The sequence below is a fragment of the Oryx dammah genome, unplaced genomic scaffold (genome assembly GCF_014754425.2).
Source record: "Oryx dammah isolate SB20612 unplaced genomic scaffold, SCBI_Odam_1.1 HiC_scaffold_7, whole genome shotgun sequence".
Classification (NCBI taxonomy): domain Eukaryota; kingdom Metazoa; phylum Chordata; class Mammalia; order Artiodactyla; family Bovidae; genus Oryx; species Oryx dammah.
The window spans coordinates 2,547,722-2,568,070 of record NW_024070191.1 but is presented as its reverse complement, the minus strand read 5'-3'; the positions used below and the strand labels follow the sequence as shown (position 1 = coordinate 2,568,070).

General features: G+C 41.4%; 1 protein-coding gene across 1 annotated transcript in view; it reads left to right on the top strand.

Moving 5' to 3' along the window:
• Positions 1 to 20,349, top strand: part of CSMD1 (CUB and Sushi multiple domains 1) — a 2,078,553-nt gene that overhangs the window by 1,819,358 nt on the left and 238,846 nt on the right. The window contains exons 30-36 of the mRNA XM_040243208.1: positions 1,423 to 1,617; positions 5,224 to 5,340; positions 7,368 to 7,481; positions 7,796 to 7,891; positions 15,566 to 15,769; positions 16,626 to 16,750; positions 17,373 to 17,469. Coding sequence (XP_040099142.1) covers positions 1,423 to 1,617; positions 5,224 to 5,340; positions 7,368 to 7,481; positions 7,796 to 7,891; positions 15,566 to 15,769; positions 16,626 to 16,750; positions 17,373 to 17,469 — 948 coding nt within the window. The remainder of the gene's footprint in view (positions 1 to 1,422; positions 1,618 to 5,223; positions 5,341 to 7,367; positions 7,482 to 7,795; positions 7,892 to 15,565; positions 15,770 to 16,625; positions 16,751 to 17,372; positions 17,470 to 20,349) is intronic.

Genomic DNA, 20,349 nt, shown 5'->3' with positions numbered 1-20,349 from the left:
AGAAGGAGATATAGATACATGATTTAGAGATATTTGGAAGGTCTGCTAAAATAGAACATTTACAATATTTAAAGCTACCAAGACACAAGCTACAAAACACAGCTACAAGACTGTGTGAGAGAAAGAAGACAGCTTTGTACTTATATTTGGAAGAAGATAGGTTTTTAGCCTTGGAAGGAAAGCTATGACACACCTACCTAGAAAGTGCATTAAAAAGCAGAGACATCATTTTGCCAACAAAGGTTCATCTAGTCAAAGCTGTGGTTTTTCCAGTAGTCATGTATGGATGTGAGAGTTGGACCATAAAGCAGGCTGAGTGCTGAAGAATTGATGTTTTGGAATCATGGTGCTGGAGAAGACTCTTGAGAGTCCTCTGGACAGTAAGGAGATCAAACCAGTCAGTTCTAAAGGAAATCAACTCTGAATATTCACTGAAAGGACTGATGCTGAAGCTGAAGCTCCAAAACTTTGGCCACCTGATGCGAAGAGCCAACTCATTGGAAAAAACCCTGATGCTGGGAAAGATTGAGGGCAAGAGAAGGGGATGGCAAAGGATGAGATGGTTGAATGGCATCACTGACTCAATGGACAGGAATTTGAGCAAACTCCGGGAAATGGTGAAGGAAAGGAAACCTGAAATGCTGCAGTCCATGGGGTCGCAGAGTCGGACACAACTGAGTGATTAAACAACAAGGTTTTTAGCAAATGTGTCCTTTAGTGGTCCTATAACTGGACAGGACTTTGCAGGACATTTTTGTGAAAGTTATTTAGCCTATCTTGAGCTTCATATTCTCAAAATGTAAAACAGTGCCCAGATCATCCTCATGTCACAGAAGTGGGTGAACATTTGAATGAAACATGCAAGATATCCAGCTCAATGCCTGATACATGATCCACCCTCACTTCCTTGCAGCAGGTACTGCGATTAGCATGGAACTGTCTTGGGTAATTATTACATTCCAGGCACAGGGCCTGGCCCTTAAGGATCAAGAAACGTTTTCCAGCTAAGTTTAGCATCATTGATTCACTGAGGGTAGTACAAGATCAGAACTTCCTTCCTTGATCATCTTCCCAGCATAAAAAAATCACCCTTAACTCACATGAATTAAGCCCACCTCCTTTTGAGAAGCCAGTTCTCCCATCTCTTCCTAAAATATGGTATGATTTCGCTTTACTATGAATAAAGTATAAAAGTCAGGAAATCAACCACAACAAGAATTCTGCAGTTTATTGTCATTTGAAAAATGAGAAATGTAATCTTATTGAAGGAGTTTTTTCTGTTTTTCTATGATAATCACTGACTTGAACATTAACAACTTGGTCATGAGTCAATCATTTTTTTTTTGAGCATTTTTCATTTGCTGGACACTTAAAGAAATAAAATCCCTGCTCTCATGGAGTTTGCATTCATTCCTCCCACAGAGAAACCACGGGAAGCCTGTTTTGACCCTGGAAACATAATGAATGGGACGAGGATCGGGACCGACTTCAAGCTCGGCTCAACTGTCACGTACCAATGTGACTCTGGCTACAAGATCGCTGACCCGTCTTCCATCACGTGTGTGATTGGAGTGGACGGAAAGCCCGCGTGGAACCGGGTCTTGCCCTCCTGCAATGGTATGTACCGACGTGTGGGGCCAGAGCTGCCTTCAGGGACAACTTCCCTCTGGAACTTGGACCCTCGTTTGGGAGAGGGTCCGCACATCAGTCCTCTACCCCTATTAGTGGGGTGACCCTGCAGAGAAATGTGGGATAAGGATTTGGACTTCCTTGACTGTTTAATTTACTCAGGTTTCTGGGAGAAGAGTATTTTTCTTTTTTTTTCTTAAAAATATAAATATATTTATTTTAATTGGAGGTTAATTACTTTACAATATTGTATTGGTTTTGCCATACATCAACATGAATCCACCACAGGTATACACATGTTCCCCATCCTGAACCCCCTTCCCTCCTCCCTCCCCGTACCATCCCTCTGGGTCGTCCCAGTGCACCAGCCCCAAGCATCCAGTATCATGCATCGAACCTGGACTGGCGATTCGTTTCATATATGATATTATGCATGTTTCAATGCCATTCTCCCAAATCATCCCACCTCTCCCTCCCCCACAGAGTCCAAAAGACAGTTCTTTCACTTAACTGTGAAAACTGTGCATTGTATTAAATTCAAACATGCTTTGAACTTATGAAGGATCACAATAAATTCTCTAGTCACAGACTCAATGAAAAAAAAAAAGAGGTCACATTTAGGCAATAGATAAATAATCTAATTTTAAATTAGAGGTTTTTTCCATATCTGAAGACCCATCAAGCAGTTTCTGTTAACTAGTCATCATATTTGTGTGCATAAAACATCAAAGAATGATTTTCCCTATTTATTTAAATTTAAATAAAACTTAAGAATTCCAAATCATTAAGCAGAAATGACCTTTCCCATATTTTATTTTGGATATTTCATGAACAGTGCATTTGTGCTGAATTAATGTCTGTGAATTACTCAGATCACCAATTAAGCTAAGTGAATGTTGCTATATTTTAAACATCTCTGTAGTTTGTATATTAAAGAACATATTTTGGACTAGTTTGTTTTAAAGGCATGACATAATTTTTCTTTTTGTTGCCTACAGTTCTTGTTCATTGAGGTTTCCTACTGAATTAGAACAGAAATGGAAACACCCTCAAGTCCCTTGCATGGGTCAAAATGGCTTCTGTTTATGTTGGTTTTGGTTTACATATATTCCAATTAACCAAATGGATGAGTTAGTTTCTTGTTACCATCTGCAGTGAATGCTGTTGCATGTCCTTATTCATTTAGGAAATGGTCTGTTTAACACATTAATTACCAAAGAGCAAGAGCATATTTATTTTCCTATCATTATCATAATAATATAAAAGAATTTCTAGCATAAGAAAAGCGATTCCTATTTCTCAGATTAACACAGTAACATGGACAGAATAATTATTACTAATTAAACAAGAATTCTCTATATATTTTTCTCAATTACACCAATGTTTGGTTGCTTTGAAGAGAATCATGCAGTTTTGGTGCTTATCTTCAAATCTGGGGAAGAATGTATAAGCACAGTACAATTTATCAAGGTAGCAGAGAACCTAAAATGCCACGTCTGTTTTCTTTCATTTCATCCTTTTTAGTTTTCATTGTTTCCTATTATCATAAAGTAATATTCTTTCATCCTATTTGTGAACAAAATAAATCTTTGCAGAAATACTGGAAGACTCCTTCTATCAGTTTAGAGGTATCACTTAATTTTTTAAGAAATCAACCACACAAATTCAACCATGTTATTTCTGAAATATGTATATATATATACGTATATATATTTCAGACTGGTGGGCTGCAGTCCACAGGGTCTCAAAAAGTCCAATATGACTGAGAAACTAAGCACAACAGTTACACTTGAGCAAATATATCAGAAGATATGATTCCTGATTGATAAGATCTCTGTGTGATCATTTGGCCATCCAAATGTTAGCCCAGTAAAGATTTATTTCCACTTATCATTTATGCTTGTTGTTTAAAATTCAAAATAGTTTACCTTTTTTCTTACAGAAAATGGATATTTGTAAAAAGATCTGCTTGAATTTTATATGTCTAAAATAAAATTAATTTCTGTCCTTCATTTGTACTTATCTTTAAAAATTTGAACTTTGAGTGTTTAAGAAAATTTATATGTATAAATATAAATGTATACATATATATATGTATTTTGGAAATAATGCGGTGGAATCTGTATGGTTGACTTTTTAAAACTGGTAGAAGTCTTCCAGCGTTTCACTGAAAACCTTGAGCTTTGAAGTTTAGCATAGTTTCCTCCACCTAAAAGTAAAAACACTTTCTTTTTTCTACTTAAGATTGTTTAAAAAAGAAGTTCATGGCAGTTGTTTTAGAGTGATAAAATGGCTCTGAGTTAAGACATTAGCATGAAGGCTGCTCTTAGCTCAGCTAAGTGAAATCTTTACTAGTATGAAGCTGTCAGGTGTCTAAGCTGTCCTCGTTGACTTCCTAGAGCTTGACTTTTCTTTCCAGGCGCATAGAGCAGGCCCGGGGAAATCTGCGCCGTCATCAGTGAGGCGCTGTGACGCCAGCACCAACATCTAAGGAGCTTTATTCATCCTGGCCATCCACCTGGACTTAACAGTGTCCTAATCAAAAGATTAAGCATGTTATCTCTGATTTCTATCATTTTTAACGCTTGAAAACTGTCACACCTGGAAGAAATAAGCTATAGAAATACAAACTTTCCAACAGACTGAAACTAATTATGAATCCAGATCACAGAAGGTGTCCAGGATAAGGAGGCATGTAGTCAGGCCACAGAGGGTGGAATCAGTGTCACCTCAGTGGAAATATAGTATTCTAAACAGATGAGCAGACATGGACCTCTTTTTAAGTAAAAACAGGAGAAATAGAAGGATTTGCAAGTTAATCCAAAAACTGGGTCTTTCAAAACTGGAATTTAATTGGATGCCTACTTTAAGATGCTTAGCAATGGTATTTTGAATATCCAGGCTACAATTTTTTTCTATTTTCTCAGCAAGTGCAATGCTGAGAGTAAATAAGATGATCAGAGGGAAAATAAACACACAGTCTTCTCTCACTGAGTTGTCCACGTAGCACCTCAGAGGTGTACCTGCCTTAACTTTCTACTTTTGCATTCCTTCAGCTTTCAGTGGGACTTACAAGAAGAGACCCCAGATACACTAGTAACTATACCTGTCACTCTTGAGCTGAATCTAGGAGGTGAATCTATGATGAAAAGATAGCAAAGACCAAAAATGATTATTTTTCTTTTAGTCTCATAGTAATCAGACAATTAGAAAATGGAAATAATCTTTGTGTCACTTAAGTTAATATGGTGTTTGAGATCAACTGGAATATTCTAGTGAGACTTTTGAAGTAACTTAAGAATTCGTCTTTATTTGACCTGTTCCTACTTCCATGAGAACTGTTTTCATTATTATTTTAGCATGTCTGAAATGTTAGGTCCTCCTCTTAAGTTGAGTTACTTTTATTCTCACTTGCTCAATCTTTGCTTTTCTTCTTATTTCACTTTTGATAGAGATGTAAAATCCGTTTTTGACTATGATACTTTGTTAGGTCTTTGAATATTCATGTTGACTGCACAATGCTGTCATTTTTAGGTCCCTGTCACCTGCCGTGTGGTTACACACAGCACATAATTCTCGGTTGATCTCTTTCAGCCCCCTGCGGAGGCCAGTACACGGGATCAGAGGGGGTGGTCTTGTCACCCAATTACCCTCACAACTATACCGCTGGTCAGATCTGCCTCTATTCAATAACGGTACCAAAGGAATTTGGTAAGCTTTTCTTATTTTCAATTCACTGTCATATTTCTTTCTGTGATAATATTTCCATCATTTTATAAACAAATGCATCAGCCCTTGATTTAATGAATGGATATAAAAGAAGATGATGTGTGACCGGTTTTCCAAGGTGTCTCATACAAGACCCACTGCAGGTCTTTTATCAGTGTGATGTAAAATGCTTAAACTTCCTTCTCAGATTCCAATCCAGAATAAGCAGAATACTTTTGGCTTTGTTCTTATTTTTGTTAGGAAGCATTTTCTCTTCTGGTTGTTTGTGTGTGAGGAAGATCATTTCCTCACATGTGGGCCAGGGGAACCTGATCAGCCTGTGAGATATTGGCATGTATATTTGATTATCAATTATTCTGGAAATCACTGGGTCAGTGAACCCACCTTTGAGTGACTGCAGATGTAAAAGTAGGCAGTGCCCTGTCTGACCCCTCTGAATCTGACACCCCGAGTTTCCTTCCTGAACTTGGCCCTGAACCAGTTTTCTGGGATGGCTTCGTGTCTAGATGGCCCTATGCTGACAGGCTCCTGGTGGCTCCCTCAACATCTCCCCTCTCACTCTAGACCGGGAAGATACCTCTGTGTTGGATTCTTTCCCGGAGTCAGAAGAGAATAGCTTTTATAATTTTATGAAATAGTTCCTTTATCCCAACAGTAAAAGTTAAAACCCAATATACTCTATTATTCTTTTCTTTACACTCAAAATAGCAGCCACCCACTCATAGAAATAAAACTGACAAAAATTCTAAGGTTCCATTCTGTTTGAGGGCAAACATTTTAAAAACACAATTATGTGATGAGAAAGTTAATTGCTGCTCAAGAAACTTGTATATGGGAGACTTGATTTCTATGAACTTCTTTTATATTAATCACAGCCTTCTAAAAATCTAATAAAAACCTCCTCCAAGGACTTACTTCAGCCTCTGGTAGTTTAGATCACCTCATGAACAGTGCAAGGCAACATACTCAGGATCTTAAGCTCCTTCTTTCAGGCTGTTCTCAAGGGTGACTGAGTTTCCAGGCAAGGCTTCCCTTGTGTCATCTTGCTGTGTTAAGAAAATCAGGTTGCTGATACTTAGAGGGTGATGGATGTGATCACAGAAACCAGGGCAGAGACACCAGACTCCCAAGAAGGTTCATTGACTCTTATCAGTAAGTGGAAAATGGAGAATACCAATTTAATTAAAAAACTGAAAGACTGGCTTCAAAATATTTATTTTGTTGTAAAAAATGAACAGTAAAACTTACTAGATTTCCACTCTTTATGATGACCAATGCCTCTAAAATCCTGTGTTTATTGTTGTTGTTGTTGTTGAGTCACTGAGTCATGTCCAGTTCTTTGTGATCCCTTGGACTGCAGCACGCCAGGCCCCTAGTCCTTCACTGTCCCCCAGGGTTTGCTCAGATTCATGTCTGTTAAATCGGTGATGCCATCCAACCATCTCATCCTTTGTTGTCCCCTTCTCCTCCTGCCCTCAATCTTTCCCAGCATCAGGGTCTTTTTGAATGAGTTGGCCCTTGGCATCAGGTAGCCAAAGTATTGGAGCTTCAGCTTTAGCATCAGTCCTTCCAGTGAATATTCAGGGTTGATTTCCTTTAGGACTGACTGGTTGATATTTCTGCTGGCCAAGGGACTCTCAAGAGACTTCTTCATCACTGCAGTTTGAAGGCATCTATTCTTTAGCTCTCAGCCTTCTTTATGGTCCAGCTCTCACATCTGTACATGACTACTGGAAAAAACACAGCTTTCACCATACGGACCTTTGTCAGCAAAGCAATATTTCTGCTTTTTAATATGCTGTCTAGGTTTGTCGTAGCTCTCCTTCCAAGGAGCAAATATCTTTTAATTTCATGGCTGCAGTCACTGCCTGCAGTGATTTTGGAGCCCAAGAAAATAGTCTGTCACTGCTTCCACTTTTCCCCATCTATTTTCCATGAAGTGATGGGCCCTCATTCATTTCTTTATTTTTAAAAAAGCATTTTGTGCCAACCTACCCCTTCATTTTCAGTGGTGTTTGGGCAGTTCGCCTATTTCCAGACGGCGCTGAATGACCTGGCAGAGCTGTTTGACGGGACGCACCCACAGGCCAGGCTGCTCAGCTCACTCTCGGGGTCTCACTCAGGTAAACCTTCAGTGAGCTCTTTCATTCTAGTCACATGGCCAGAATTAATATTAAGCTTGTCTATTTTAATTTTCTTTTGTGGAGGAGAAATTTAATCATCTTTGAATTTGCTTGCTTACTTAGTAAAATCTTATTTTCAATGTAAAATTTCAAATGCATTGTTATCCCACATATGAAACCATCTGACTTTATCTTTTTTTTTTTAACTGAGAACACAGAACATTTAATACCTATCTCAGAAGAAAACAAAAATATCAGAAAATAAACACCCTGTTATTTTCTATCCTATTGATGATCTCTGATTTTCCCTCCAGGTGAGACATTGCCTTTGGCCACATCCAACCAGATTCTGCTCCGATTCAGCGCGAAGAGCGGGGCTCCAGCACGGGGTTTCCACTTCGTGTATCAAGGTGCGTCTCTGCCCTCTTTGCCCTCCTCCCACACCACATGTACCACTGTTTTCAGCACCGAAAACATGACTTGTACTTTATTTAATAATTGAGAGTTTGAGGGTATCTTCATAATTATAATAACATTATTTGATAAAAAATAGTAAAGTTTTTTCTTTTGAAAATTAAATATGATATTTCTAAGACAAAGATACAGTTGTACTTCATTCATTTGACAGGATCAGGGAACAAATATTTATGAGATTACCTTAGTATAGCACTCCACAATTTGCAAAATAATTTCAATATTATAACATTTTACCTAATTAAGTAAAATATTTCATAATATATTTTAGTAACCGTCTTAATGAAATACACTTAAAACACATTGTGTGATTCCAAACCTTGCTGTAAAACTAATTGAAAATGAAATGTAATAAAATCGAACTAAACCCAAAATACCATCCATGTTTCTATCACTGGAGGTACCTATTTTATTTTGCTTAAGTTCTAACTTTAGGCAAGTCACATCTTTATATTTATTTTTGAACTTGGAGTTTATTCAAAATTCTTGAGATTGCTCAAAGGTTCTGGACCATGAAGATTTCTTTCCTGTTTCTAGTTCACCTTTAGATTGCATATCCATTATGTGAATTTGAGAATACACCCCATGGACTGAAAAGTTTGTCCACTTTCAGAGGCACAGGGAAAGTCTCTAGATCTAAACTGTGATAACTGTCCAGCTGAGATTGACAGAGGTTGTCATTTTCAGAGATACAGTAACTTCCTGTTTAAAGTGAGAGGAATACTTAGCGTTTCTAGATCCCAGTCTTCCTGGAGGCAGGAGCTATTGCAGGCGGCTCTTGAACATTTTCTTCAGCAAAGGAAGAGAATAACTTCCTGGCAAAAATCTCTTTCCTTTAATAAGGACTTTTTCAGAAAACATCCTCGACAGCTTCGTGGTTTTCATCAAGTTGTAGAGAGTAACAATCTGCCATGTCATTCATAAATCATTTATGATCATCACACACTGAGAAATGCATGGCCTCAAAATATTTCACGATAAAAACCCTTTGGTATTCAGTAATAAGATGATTTAAAAGTCACGGAAAGAGTGAGCATGTTTGACAGGTCAGGAGAAAGTGAAAGTGAAGTCGCTCAGTCGTGTCCGACTCTTTGCGACCCCGTGAACCGTAGCCCACCAGGCTCCTCCATCCATGGGATTTTCCAGGCAAGAGTACTGGAGTGGGGTGCCATTGCCTTCTCCAGAGGATCTTCCCGACCCAGGGATTGAACCCGGGTCTCCCACATTGTAGGCAGATGCTTTATCATCTGAGCCACCAGGGAAGTCTCTCAGGTCAGGAGAAGTACCTCTAATCCAGTTTAAGAAGCACATGCTTGCGTGACAATGCTATTACATTAAAATTAACTGCATTTTTCAAATTGAACTTTTGTTAAAATGTAAATAACTAAACCAGTAAATATGGCCTTTATAGTAGAGGGTCCAATTTAGGCATCTCACTTCTCACCAAATCCTAATTTTCTTTAAATACATGCTATATTACTTTGCAGAAGCAAATTCACAAACCAAACTAAGATGTCATTGGCATGACATCTAAGGAAACTGGACTACTTGGTTTAAGTACATATTTTTGTCCTGGAAAACTTCAAGTGCCTGGCATTGTCTGCCCGATTAGGGACTTCCTTTAGTTTTTTATAAAGATTAGAAAATTGATCAGATTATCAGATAAAATACCTGAGGCACATGATCCTACATCTATCCTGTCTGCAAATGCTGTCTTTAGAAGTCGTGGTTTTTAAAATGACATTTCTTGTTTTAAGACAACATATTATCATTAATTTACAATTGGATGTGTTCAGTGGCTCAGTTGTGTCCAACTCTTTGATAGCCTATGTACTGTAGCACACCAGGCTCCTCGGTCCATGGGATTTCCCAGCCAAGAATACTGGAGTGGGTTACAAGTTCCTTCTCCAGGGGATCTTCCTGACCCAGGGCTCATTAAAATGTATGAAATTCAGAAAAGTAGAAAGAAAAGCAAATTCTTTATAGAAGTAACAAATTTTCCTTGTGCTTAAGAATATATAATGACTATAGCCTGTTTAGTATTTCTTCTAAGATTCCAATGTATCTCCTTTTCTTGCTTTGTGATTGCAATTAGTTTATGCAAAAGTTGACATCTTTTTATCAAAGCCCAACCCTTTGGAGCTAAAGAATTAGGATCTTGAATGCAATTTATCAATTACTCAGAAGCACATGGGAAAGTTTTCAATCCCTCTTGAAAATGAAATTGAACATTGCCTTCTGAAAGATAGGAGTTAAGTGGAAGCCTAGAAATTATTACAACTCTATTGTGTAAAAACTTTCTGAATATTGCTTCCATGTGCCACTTACAGCTTCATTCCTCCATAAGTTATTAACGCTTAAAATTGCACAGGGACTTCCTGACTTCTGTGGCTGTAGGCTGTCTTGCCCTTGTTCACAGACAGCCCTGTTGTAAAGAGCTGTTCAGGGTCCCATGAAGAATGGGTGCAGGGGTCAGGCGCAGAAAACCTGTGCATGACCCAGGCACGCTCTCTGACCCTCTGTGTGGTCCTGGTTAATAACAGAGACATTGCTGGTGAGGATGCTGCTGTCCTTCTGATCTTGTGAAGAAATGGAAGTATGGAGGCTTCTTTATTATTTGTATTTTTTACAGAGTGTTGTAACTTTATGTTTTTGTTGTTGTTGTTCAGTTACTAAGTTGTGTCCAACTCTTTGCGACCCCATGGACTGCAGCTCACCCGGTTCCCCATCCCTCACCATCTTCTGGAGTTTGCTCAAGTGTATGTTCATTGAGTTGGTGATGCCATACAACCATCTTATCCTCTGTTGTCCCCTTCTCCCCCTGCCTTCAGTCTTTCCCAGCATCAGAGTGTTTTCCAGTGAGTCAGCTCTTGGCATCAGGTGGCCAAAGTATTGCAGCTTCAGCATCAGTCCTTCAAATGAATATCCAGGGTTGATTTCCTTTAGGATTGACTAGTTTGAACTCCCTGCTGTCCAAGGGACTCTCAAGAGTCTTCCCCAGCACCACAGTTCCAAAGCATCAATTCTTAAGTGTTCAGCCTTCTTTATGGTCCAGCTCTCACATCTGTACATACCTACTGGAAAAACCATAGTTTTGACTATTGCTGGTTTTTTTTTTTTTTTTTTTGCTTCCCGTGCTCCTTGCAGGTAGAAGGATACATTCGTAAAGTGAGGCAGGTAAGAAGGTGATGGAATCTTTCACCACCACAAATTCTCTAAGCTATAGACATGAGCAGACAGCTGTCTTACTGCACCTCTTTTAGGGTTGAAGGAGAAAAAAAAAAGAAAACAATGATAGCAATAAAATAAACCTGAAGGCCGGCAAGAATAATTTATCCAAGTAAAGCAGTCTTTCCTTTTTCACTGAATGACAGATGAACATATTCTATTTCTCAAAATCACTCTGTTCTCATAGTTGAAAAATCTGTCCTGACAAGCCAGTACTAGTCTGTGAATTCAAACATACATCACTGAATTATGCACAACACTTTATGCTCAATCTTCTTTGTAAGAAGTATGCATTTTATAAGCTCTTGATACAACATGTGAATTTCTTAGAACTGGAATACTAACTTATAATTTATGCCATCTTAGAAAAGATGAGGCCTGGGGAAAATCAACTAAAACATGTATCTGCTTGCCTAGAAAGGATGTCAAGCAAAGAAAACCTTAGTCTAAATTCTTCCTCCCAAACTTAGAAAAAGCTTTTCCACTCCCTGTTCCTGTTTTCCCCATAGTCAGAATATTGCCCGTTTTCAGATCATGAAAGTCCCAGAGAATAGCACCCGGTCTCTGCACAGCGCAGTCCATGCCCTGAGAAGCCAGTCACGTGTTTACCACCCTCTGTTCCAGACAAACCTCATCCCCTTCCACTCGGCCCTGGCTGATCCCAGTTTGCTTCACAGAATTCACTGAAACACGGAGAATAATTGCTTGTTGTTGTCATTGTTGTTGTTCAGTTGCCAAGCTGTGTCACAGTCTTTGTGACCCCATGGACTGCAGTACACCGGGCTTCCCTATCCTTCACTTTTTCACGGCCTTTGTTGAAACTCATGTCCATTGGGTTAGTGATGCCACCCAACCATCTCATCCTTTGTCATCTCCTTCTCCTCCTGCCTTCAATCTTTCCCAATATCAGGGTCTTTTCCAATGAGTCAGCTCTTGGCATCAGGTAGGTAAAGTATTGGAGCTTTAGCTTCAGCATCAGTCCTTTCAATGAATATTCAGGGTTGATTTCCTTTAGGATGGACAGGTTTGATCTCCCTGCTGTCCAAGGGACTCTCAAGAGTCTTCTCCAGGATCACAATTTGAAAGCATCAATTCTTTGGCACTCAGCCTTCTTTATGGTCTAACTATCACATCCATACATGACTACTAGAATAATTGCTACTGGCATGAAATTTCTCTGTGGTATGGCCTGAAATCTCCAGGTGAGGACATGCCCAGAGGATGGGCTGAAAGGAAGCAGCTGATCATTGTGGCTGGACTTTCCCCCCAGATGCCAGAGGCACTTCTGATGCTTCAAGATTCTAGGTTTCTCTGCCCCATTTTCTCAGATTCTTAAAACTGATCTCTTTACTTTTCCAACTTCTTCCTCTAAAATATGTTCTCCATCATTTCATTCAAATGCAGGTATTATTCATTTATTGTTATTTTCCTTAAACATACACAACTCTGAAGTTTGTGAGGAAAAGGTTAATAGTGACATGTGTACAGATGACCCCTGATGGTGTGTTTCTCCTCATTCATGAGACCCTGGAAAAACACTGTTGGAGGCCCTTTGACAAGTGTGGAAACGTGGCCACAAGTAATGGCGCTTCTCAAATTAGTTCAAGACAAATAGACCAATTAAGGTTAGAGATTTCTCCATATTTATAAAAAAAATTGTCAAGAATTGACTGTAGAGTACCATTGTATTTATTTGTTTGTTTCTCCCTCTCATGCTACTGTTCAACTGTAACACAATACTCAGACACTAAAATATGACAAATATAAGCTGTGAGCAATATGTTTACAATAGAATATTATATTCTGTGTTGTTTTCAGTTATAGAAAAATATTCTGTAATATCATTAATTTTCTCATAGTTATTAGACAATATGCAATTTTATTAACTTTTGTCTTCTGATCAAAAATAATTCAACACAGAATTGAAGCTTAGTTTATTCAAAACAGTCTTCTGACTCCCATTCTCATAGAAGTGGTTCCAGCAATTTACCCAAATGGTGTCAGTTATTGCTCAGGTTCAATTCAACCCAAGATGCCAGAGTATTAGGAAAAGGACCATAAAGACAGAAGGATTATTTGTAAGTAAAATGTCCACCCTCAGAGGGCTGCACTTTCGCAGAAGGTATTCAAGGACAGGAAGATAGGGATCTAGAAGATGATAAACATTAACTGACTCTCAATGTAGGGACAGAAGCCAATATGCAAACTCCCAAGTGCGTACGTGGTGGATCTATTTCTCAGAGTGTTGGTTTGGGGTGGGCGGGCGGACCCACCCCTTTGCCCCTGAAGTGTTTTTCAAACTTGATCTCGTGCCTCCTTTTGTAAACAGGAAAATTGCTTATAGTGATCACTCCCTGCATATCAGTGAATTCTGATCTACAGCCTGAGCGGATGCCTCACTGGAAGGAGGCTCACCTACCGTGCCCAGGGTCAAAGACCATGAGGTCCACACGCTGTGGAGGACATGGGGACAAGCAGAGAGCTGGGGGGTGGCTGCAGGAGGCAGGCCTGTGCAGTGGGGCTGAAGGTGCTGCCGTGGGCTCAGCGCCGTCAGGGCCCTCCGTGGTGGTGGGCGCCTTCATCCGTGCGTGGATGTGGGAGGGACAGAGCGGGGCTGACTGGGCTCAGCAGAGGTGGCAGCCCTGTGAATCTGGGGCCGGGGATTTGGGGTCTTTGTGCAGCTCACACAGTGCTCCCAGTGTTGCCTGTGATCACAGATATGCAGTGGCCTCCGAGACTGTGTGTGGTCCGCAGAGGGAACCAGCTCTCAGGAAGCCAGAGGCCAGGTGTCAGAGTCAGGGCCAGTCCTCGTGTTCCCCACTCCTTCAGCAAGTGACGTCCCGCCAGCTGGAGTGCACTGCCAAGCTTTGCTCTCGCTGTGTAATCTGTTCTTTCCATTTCCAAACATTCAGTTGTAATATTAGACACTGGGAAAGGGTCAGTGCCCCCTCTAGCCCCAGATGGACCCCGCTCCCTGCCTCCCACCCTGGAGACTTGCTGGTCCAGTGGGAAGACCCTCGGAAGGAGAAGGTTGGCTGTGCCCTCAGCCACCCCTGTTCCCCTCTGCTCCCTCCCAAGTCTTTCCTGACAGGATTAATCTCATAGTTGTATGTTTTCTTATGGCATGTTTTTTTTTTCTTAATTTTATTATGGTTACATGAGATTTACTCTCTCATGTTATCCTTTCAATCATTGTTTAAAATGAGCCATTAGGATTCTGTAAAATTTACAGTGCATGGTTCGGCACCTTGGGGGCTTCCCAGGTGCCATAGTGGTGAAGAACCTGCCTGTCAATGCAGGAGACATGAGAGATGCGGGTTTGATCCCCGGGTTGGGAAGACCCCCTGGAGGAGGGCATGGAAACCCACTCTAGTATTCTTGCCTGGAGAATCCGATGGACAGAGGAACCCAGTGGGCTGCAGTCCATGGGGTAGCAAAGAGTCAGACACAACTTAGCACTCAGGCAATACAGCGTCGTTAACTGTTGGCACAGCTTCGTCAGCTGATCTGATCTTTAGAACTTGGGCGTCTTGAATGTCTGCCGTTGGATGGTAGCTCTACCTTCCCCCCACCCCTCCCCCCATCTCCTGACAACCACCATCTGCTCTCTGCTTCTCTAAGTTTGTCTCTTAATTGCTTCCTATCCGTGGGACCGTGCGGTATTTGTCCTTCTGCGACAGACTTGTTCCACTTCCATGTCCTATGGGTGCATCCATGTTGTTGCAAGTAGCACAATTTCCTTCCTTTCTAGAGGGCTGAATAGTATTCTATCATATGGATACACGACATTGCTTATTCACTGGTGGACATGGAGGTTGTTTCCGTAAGTTGGCTATTGCGCATAATACCCTTAACATACATGGGGGTGCAGATGTCTCTCCAGGGGAGGGATTTCATTTCCTTCAGATAAACACTCAGAAGTGGAATTGCTGGATCATGTGGTCGTTCTGTTTTTAATTTTGCTTTTTAATCACCATGGTCACATTATAAGTAATCCTTTATATAGCAGCTCTTCTCACTAGAGTCTGAGGTCCTTAAGGATAAGCGCAAGTTCTTAGTCATCTCATTATCACAGGCACGATAATCTGGGCACCTAGTTAAATTCAATGCCTGAATATCACTCTGTCCTCATAAAGCGCCAGTTCTCCGTGGGCCATGTTTTCCCCGTCTGTGATGGCAATCTGAGGTGGTCCTCGGGGTTAATTTGAGGAGGCATGTAAGTATGTCAGTGCTCCCTGAGCCATTCCTCACAGTCTGCAAAAGACATTATTAATTCCCACCTCAGCAGAAACTCTCTCTGGACTCATCTTAGATCTGTTTCCAAGGAGATATCGTGGCTTTGTGCTGCAGACGCAGATGGTTGTGCTGTGTCTTGCCTCTAGCTGTCCCGAGGACCAGTGACACCCAGTGCAGCTCTGTCCCCGAGCCCAGGTACGGGAGGAGGATCGGTTCGGAGTTCTCAGCAGGGTCCATCGTCCGCTTCGAGTGTAACCCGGGCTACCTGCTCCAGGGCTCCACGGCCATCCGCTGCCAGTCTGTGCCCAACGCTCTGGCTCAGTGGAATGACACGATCCCCAGCTGCGTGGGTAAGTGTGTGTCCCCACGGTACGATCACTGGCATGGGGTCTGCAGTCCCAGTTCACAGAGACACTAAGCACTCTCTTTAGTCCACGTAAGTGGACTCTTGCTCCAGACCTGTTTAAAGGGCAAATTATTTTATCAGAAATAATTGAGTAGCAGCCAAATCCTAAAAATCACTGTGTTTCATGAAACAAGTCATCAGATTAACATGTATGAAACGTGTTTTCCTTTTTAATACTTATTAAGTATGCCATCACAAGCCATGGATATTCAACATAATTTCATTTGGGGGAAAAATCATTATAATGTTGATTTGTTACATGACTTGTGCTGATGAATAAATTGGTGCTGATGAAGATCTGAAAAATAATAGGTTAATGCATCCCAAATAACAAAGACATTGTTGGTGATAGTTTATTTGCTTCATTTTGTGTAAGGACCTCCAGGGCAATCATGATTAGCACTTGAATTCATTTGTGCCTTTTAAGCGTCTCTTCTCTCTGGATTTGCTCACAAATCCCATTAGTATCACTTGGAGCTGCCTGTGTGCATATGGAAGAGAAAACTCCACAGAACTTCTTACCTTGTAGGAGAGCAATTACTCTAAACAGAGTTCACTTCAGAGATGCTGTTGTTGGGTACAGTGTCTGAGACTTAGCAGCATAGCAGATGGTAATCTATGGTATTGATCATTTAAAAGAAAACAGACCAAGTCTGACCTTGGCTACAAATGCCTTTTCAAGTATCATAGTCCATGTAAAACATCTCTTAATAGCTGATCACACAGCGAAGGAGCCCTGAGTACAGAATTAGTGTTCTTCACTGTACTTTATTTATACTAAATGTGGGTTTGGCTTTCAGTCCCCTGCAGTGGCAATTTCACTCAGCGGAGAGGTACCATTTTATCCCCCGGCTACCCTGAACCTTATGGCAACAACTTAAACTGCATATGGAGGATCATCGTTACAGAAGGGTCAGGAATCCAGGTATGTTCGCAAAGCCCAGAGACTCCTAAGAAACAGAGCTCTGCCCACAGGCTTTTCCCTTCTTTGGTTCCTCTTTTTGTATTGGTTATTCTAAATATACAAACCATAACCTATTTCTCTTTTCTTACCGTTGCTACCAAGTGTTTCTAATCATATGTCTACATTTGAAATTAAAGTGATAGAGTTTTAGAATAAAATCTATCAAAAGTGCCATTTGGGAAAATTTTGTGGATGTCATTTCCATGATTTATTTCCTTTGGTTTTGCTTTTCTCTCACATGTATATTTTTAATGTCATGAAAACTCCACTGGGCTAGTCTAATTTTTAAAATTTATTTTTTTTTAATTGAAGGATAATTGCTTTACAATATTGTGCTGGCTTCTGGCACAGATCAACATGAATCCGCTATTGGTATACATACGTCCCCTTCCTCTTGAACCTCCCTCCCACCTTCCACCCACCCCACCCTTGTAGATAGTTACAAAGCCCCAATTTGAGTTCCCTGAGTCATACAGCAAATTCCCATTGGCTATGTATTTTACATATACACTAGGTATATGTTTCCATTCTGTTTTCAGTCTGATTTTATTAAGTGAAGGACAAATATTGGCTTGTTTGGTAGATTCAAGTGATCAGCTTTGCCACGGAGCAGAACTGGGACTCTCTGGAGATTTATGACGGTGGTGACGCGAGCGCGCCGAGGCTGGGCAGCTTTTCAGGTGAGGTGACCCTGTCCCCGATTTTCTGTGAACACGAGTCATCACACCATGATGGACTGCAGGAGAACACTCAGTGCCGACCTCTCCCTGGGAGACTCTTCTCTGTGCTAACAAGTTTCTCTAGTGTTGGGAGGCTAGGAAGGAGAGCACCGGGCCCCAGAGTGAAGGAAAATGCACCGTCCCCTGCAAGCAGTAGGCTGATGGGTGGTGGGCCCCGCACTGGGGAGAAAGTGGGTTATTACCCTATGGATGCAACAGGGTGTCTTCACTGAAGTCAATTTTGTGTGTGGGTGATTTGTTCAATGAACTTTGGGTTGGCTGACTTCCTTTTCTCTTGCACCTGTTAGAAGTGTTTGATGGAGTTGGGGACCAAGCACTGAGGTCAGGGAGCAAGGCGGCTGGGGTCCAGATGGAAGGTTGGGGGCAGACATGGAAACTGAGAACCGAAGTAAACATATGGAGGATAGGGACAGGGTTTTTCATGACTGGGCAGGGATTTAGATACATAGGGATGAGAAAGCTGGCGTGCATCTGGTTGTGATGGATTTGAACTAAAGACACTGGCGTGAACTCATGGTCTTCGTACATATAGCTGGGCATGCCTGTCCAGTCACTAAGTCACGTCCAAGTCTTTGCAACCCCATGGACTGTAGCCTGCCAGGCTTCTCTGTCCATGGAATTTCCCCAAGCAAGAATTCTGGACTGGGTGGCCATTTCCTTCTCCAGGGGATCTTCCCAATCCAGGGATCGAATCCACATCTCCTGCATTCGCAGCCAAGTTTTTTACCCCTGAGCCACTTGAGAAGCCCTATGTACAACTGTACATAGAAATAGCTATAGACATAGCTATAGACATAGAAATATGTGTGTGTGTGTACATATTTCCCACCTCTGTATCCTGTGAGGTGTAAAACAATAACCCCTCAGCAAGGAGTTACCTACCTAGTACCCAATTGTGTGTTTCTGAAATCACTTGAAGTACCAGTCTCCCTTAAAGTGGCTTCTTGGAGCCACTGACTCTGAAGCTCTGGGAGAGAAAATGTGCATGATGAGCCACTTTGTACAGAGTAGAAATACGTGGATCCATGCTGATATGCACAGATACATGCACGAGTGTACGGAGTAAGAGAGCCTTCCCAAACTATAATAAATCTAAACTAACAAATCGGAAGGAGATGGAATTAGAGCTGCCACTGGTGGGCATTAGGACATACACGATCCCCGTGGGGAGGTCAGTGGAGGCTGAAGGTAGCATATGAGGTGGATGAAGACAGACAGCCACAGTCTCCGTGCTCCTCCTCACCTTGTCCTCACACACTTGCTGCAAAGGAGGAACGAAGTCATTCACAGTGAGAAGCCTGGCAGACACCACTTTCCTAAGGCAGTCATGTCAAGATTTCCAGTAATGGGACAAGGTATGCACTGGAATACTGATAAGCCTGCTCTCAAAATAAGCAAGCAGAGGGACAGAAAGGCTATATTTGACTTAGAATTGCACTTGCCGTGGTGTAAATCCTCCCGTGCATGCACACTAAGTCACTTCAGTCTGTCCATGGCATTTCCTAAGCAAGAATACTGGAGTGGGTTGCCATGTCCTCATCCAGGGAATCTTCCAGACCCAGGGATCAAACCTGCATCTCTTACGTCTCCTGCATTAGAGGCAGGTTCTTTATCACTAACACAACCTGGGAAGCCAGTAGGCCCTTCTCCACCCGGGCTGATTTCAAATAGCCAGCATGATGTCACTAAAGCTGAGTTTGGGAGGAAATGCCCTGAAGTAGAGTCTGGAAGCCTCTGAGTCAAATCCCTCACACCTCTGAGAGTGGGAAAACAGAGTAGCCTCGGGAGAATACCCTCTTCATGAATCACAGACTTGTGGCAAGGGGGCTCGAGTAACTCAGAGAAGCTATGAGCCATGCTCTGATGGGCCACCCACGATGAACCAGTCACAGTGAAGATTTCTGGCAAAATGTGGTCCACTAGAGAAGGAGATGGCAACCCGCTCCAGTATTCTTGCCTGGAGAATCCTATGAACTGGAGAATCCTAGTGTGAAAAGGCAAAAACATATGACACCAGAAGATGAGTAACTCAATGGACATGAATTTTGCAAACTCCAGGAGACAGTGAAGGACAAGGGAACCTGGTGTGCTGTAGTTTATGGGGTCACAGAGAGTAGAACCTGACTTAGCAACTGAACAACAGTGGGAGAATACAGCATCATATTTTGATATTTTTGCCAAAAATGTATCACCACCTGAATCTAGTCATGAAGAACATCAGACATTCTCTTTGGAGGTTATGTTGCTTTATAAAAAGCATTTTTTTTTCAAAATGTGTTCATCTATTTTTGGAGAACTCATTTTCAAGTTTGCCGGCACCAAGACTTATAGCAGGGCAAACGCATGATTTGTTACTGTACACCACCCCTGTATGTTTTGTTTTTTAACTACTCCCAATCTTTTGTATGGGAGATGATGCTGTGAAAGTGCTGCACTCAATATGCCAGCAAATTTGGAAAACTCAGCAGTGGCCACAGGACGGTAAAAGGTCAGTTTTCATTCCAATACCAAAGAAGGGCAATGCAAAAGAATGCTCAAACTACCGCACAATTGCACTCATCTCACACGCTAGTAAAGTAATGCTCAAAATTCTCCAAGCCACGCTTCAGCAATATGTGAACCGTGAACTCCCTGATGTTCAAGCTGGTTTTAGAAAAGGCAGAGGAACCAGAGATCAAATTGCCAATATCTGCTGGGTCATGGAAAAAGCAAGAGAATTCCAGAAAACCATCTATTTCTGCTTTATTGACTATGCCAAAGCCTTTGACTGTGTGGATCACAATAAACTGTGGAAAATTTTGAGAGAGATGGGAATACCAG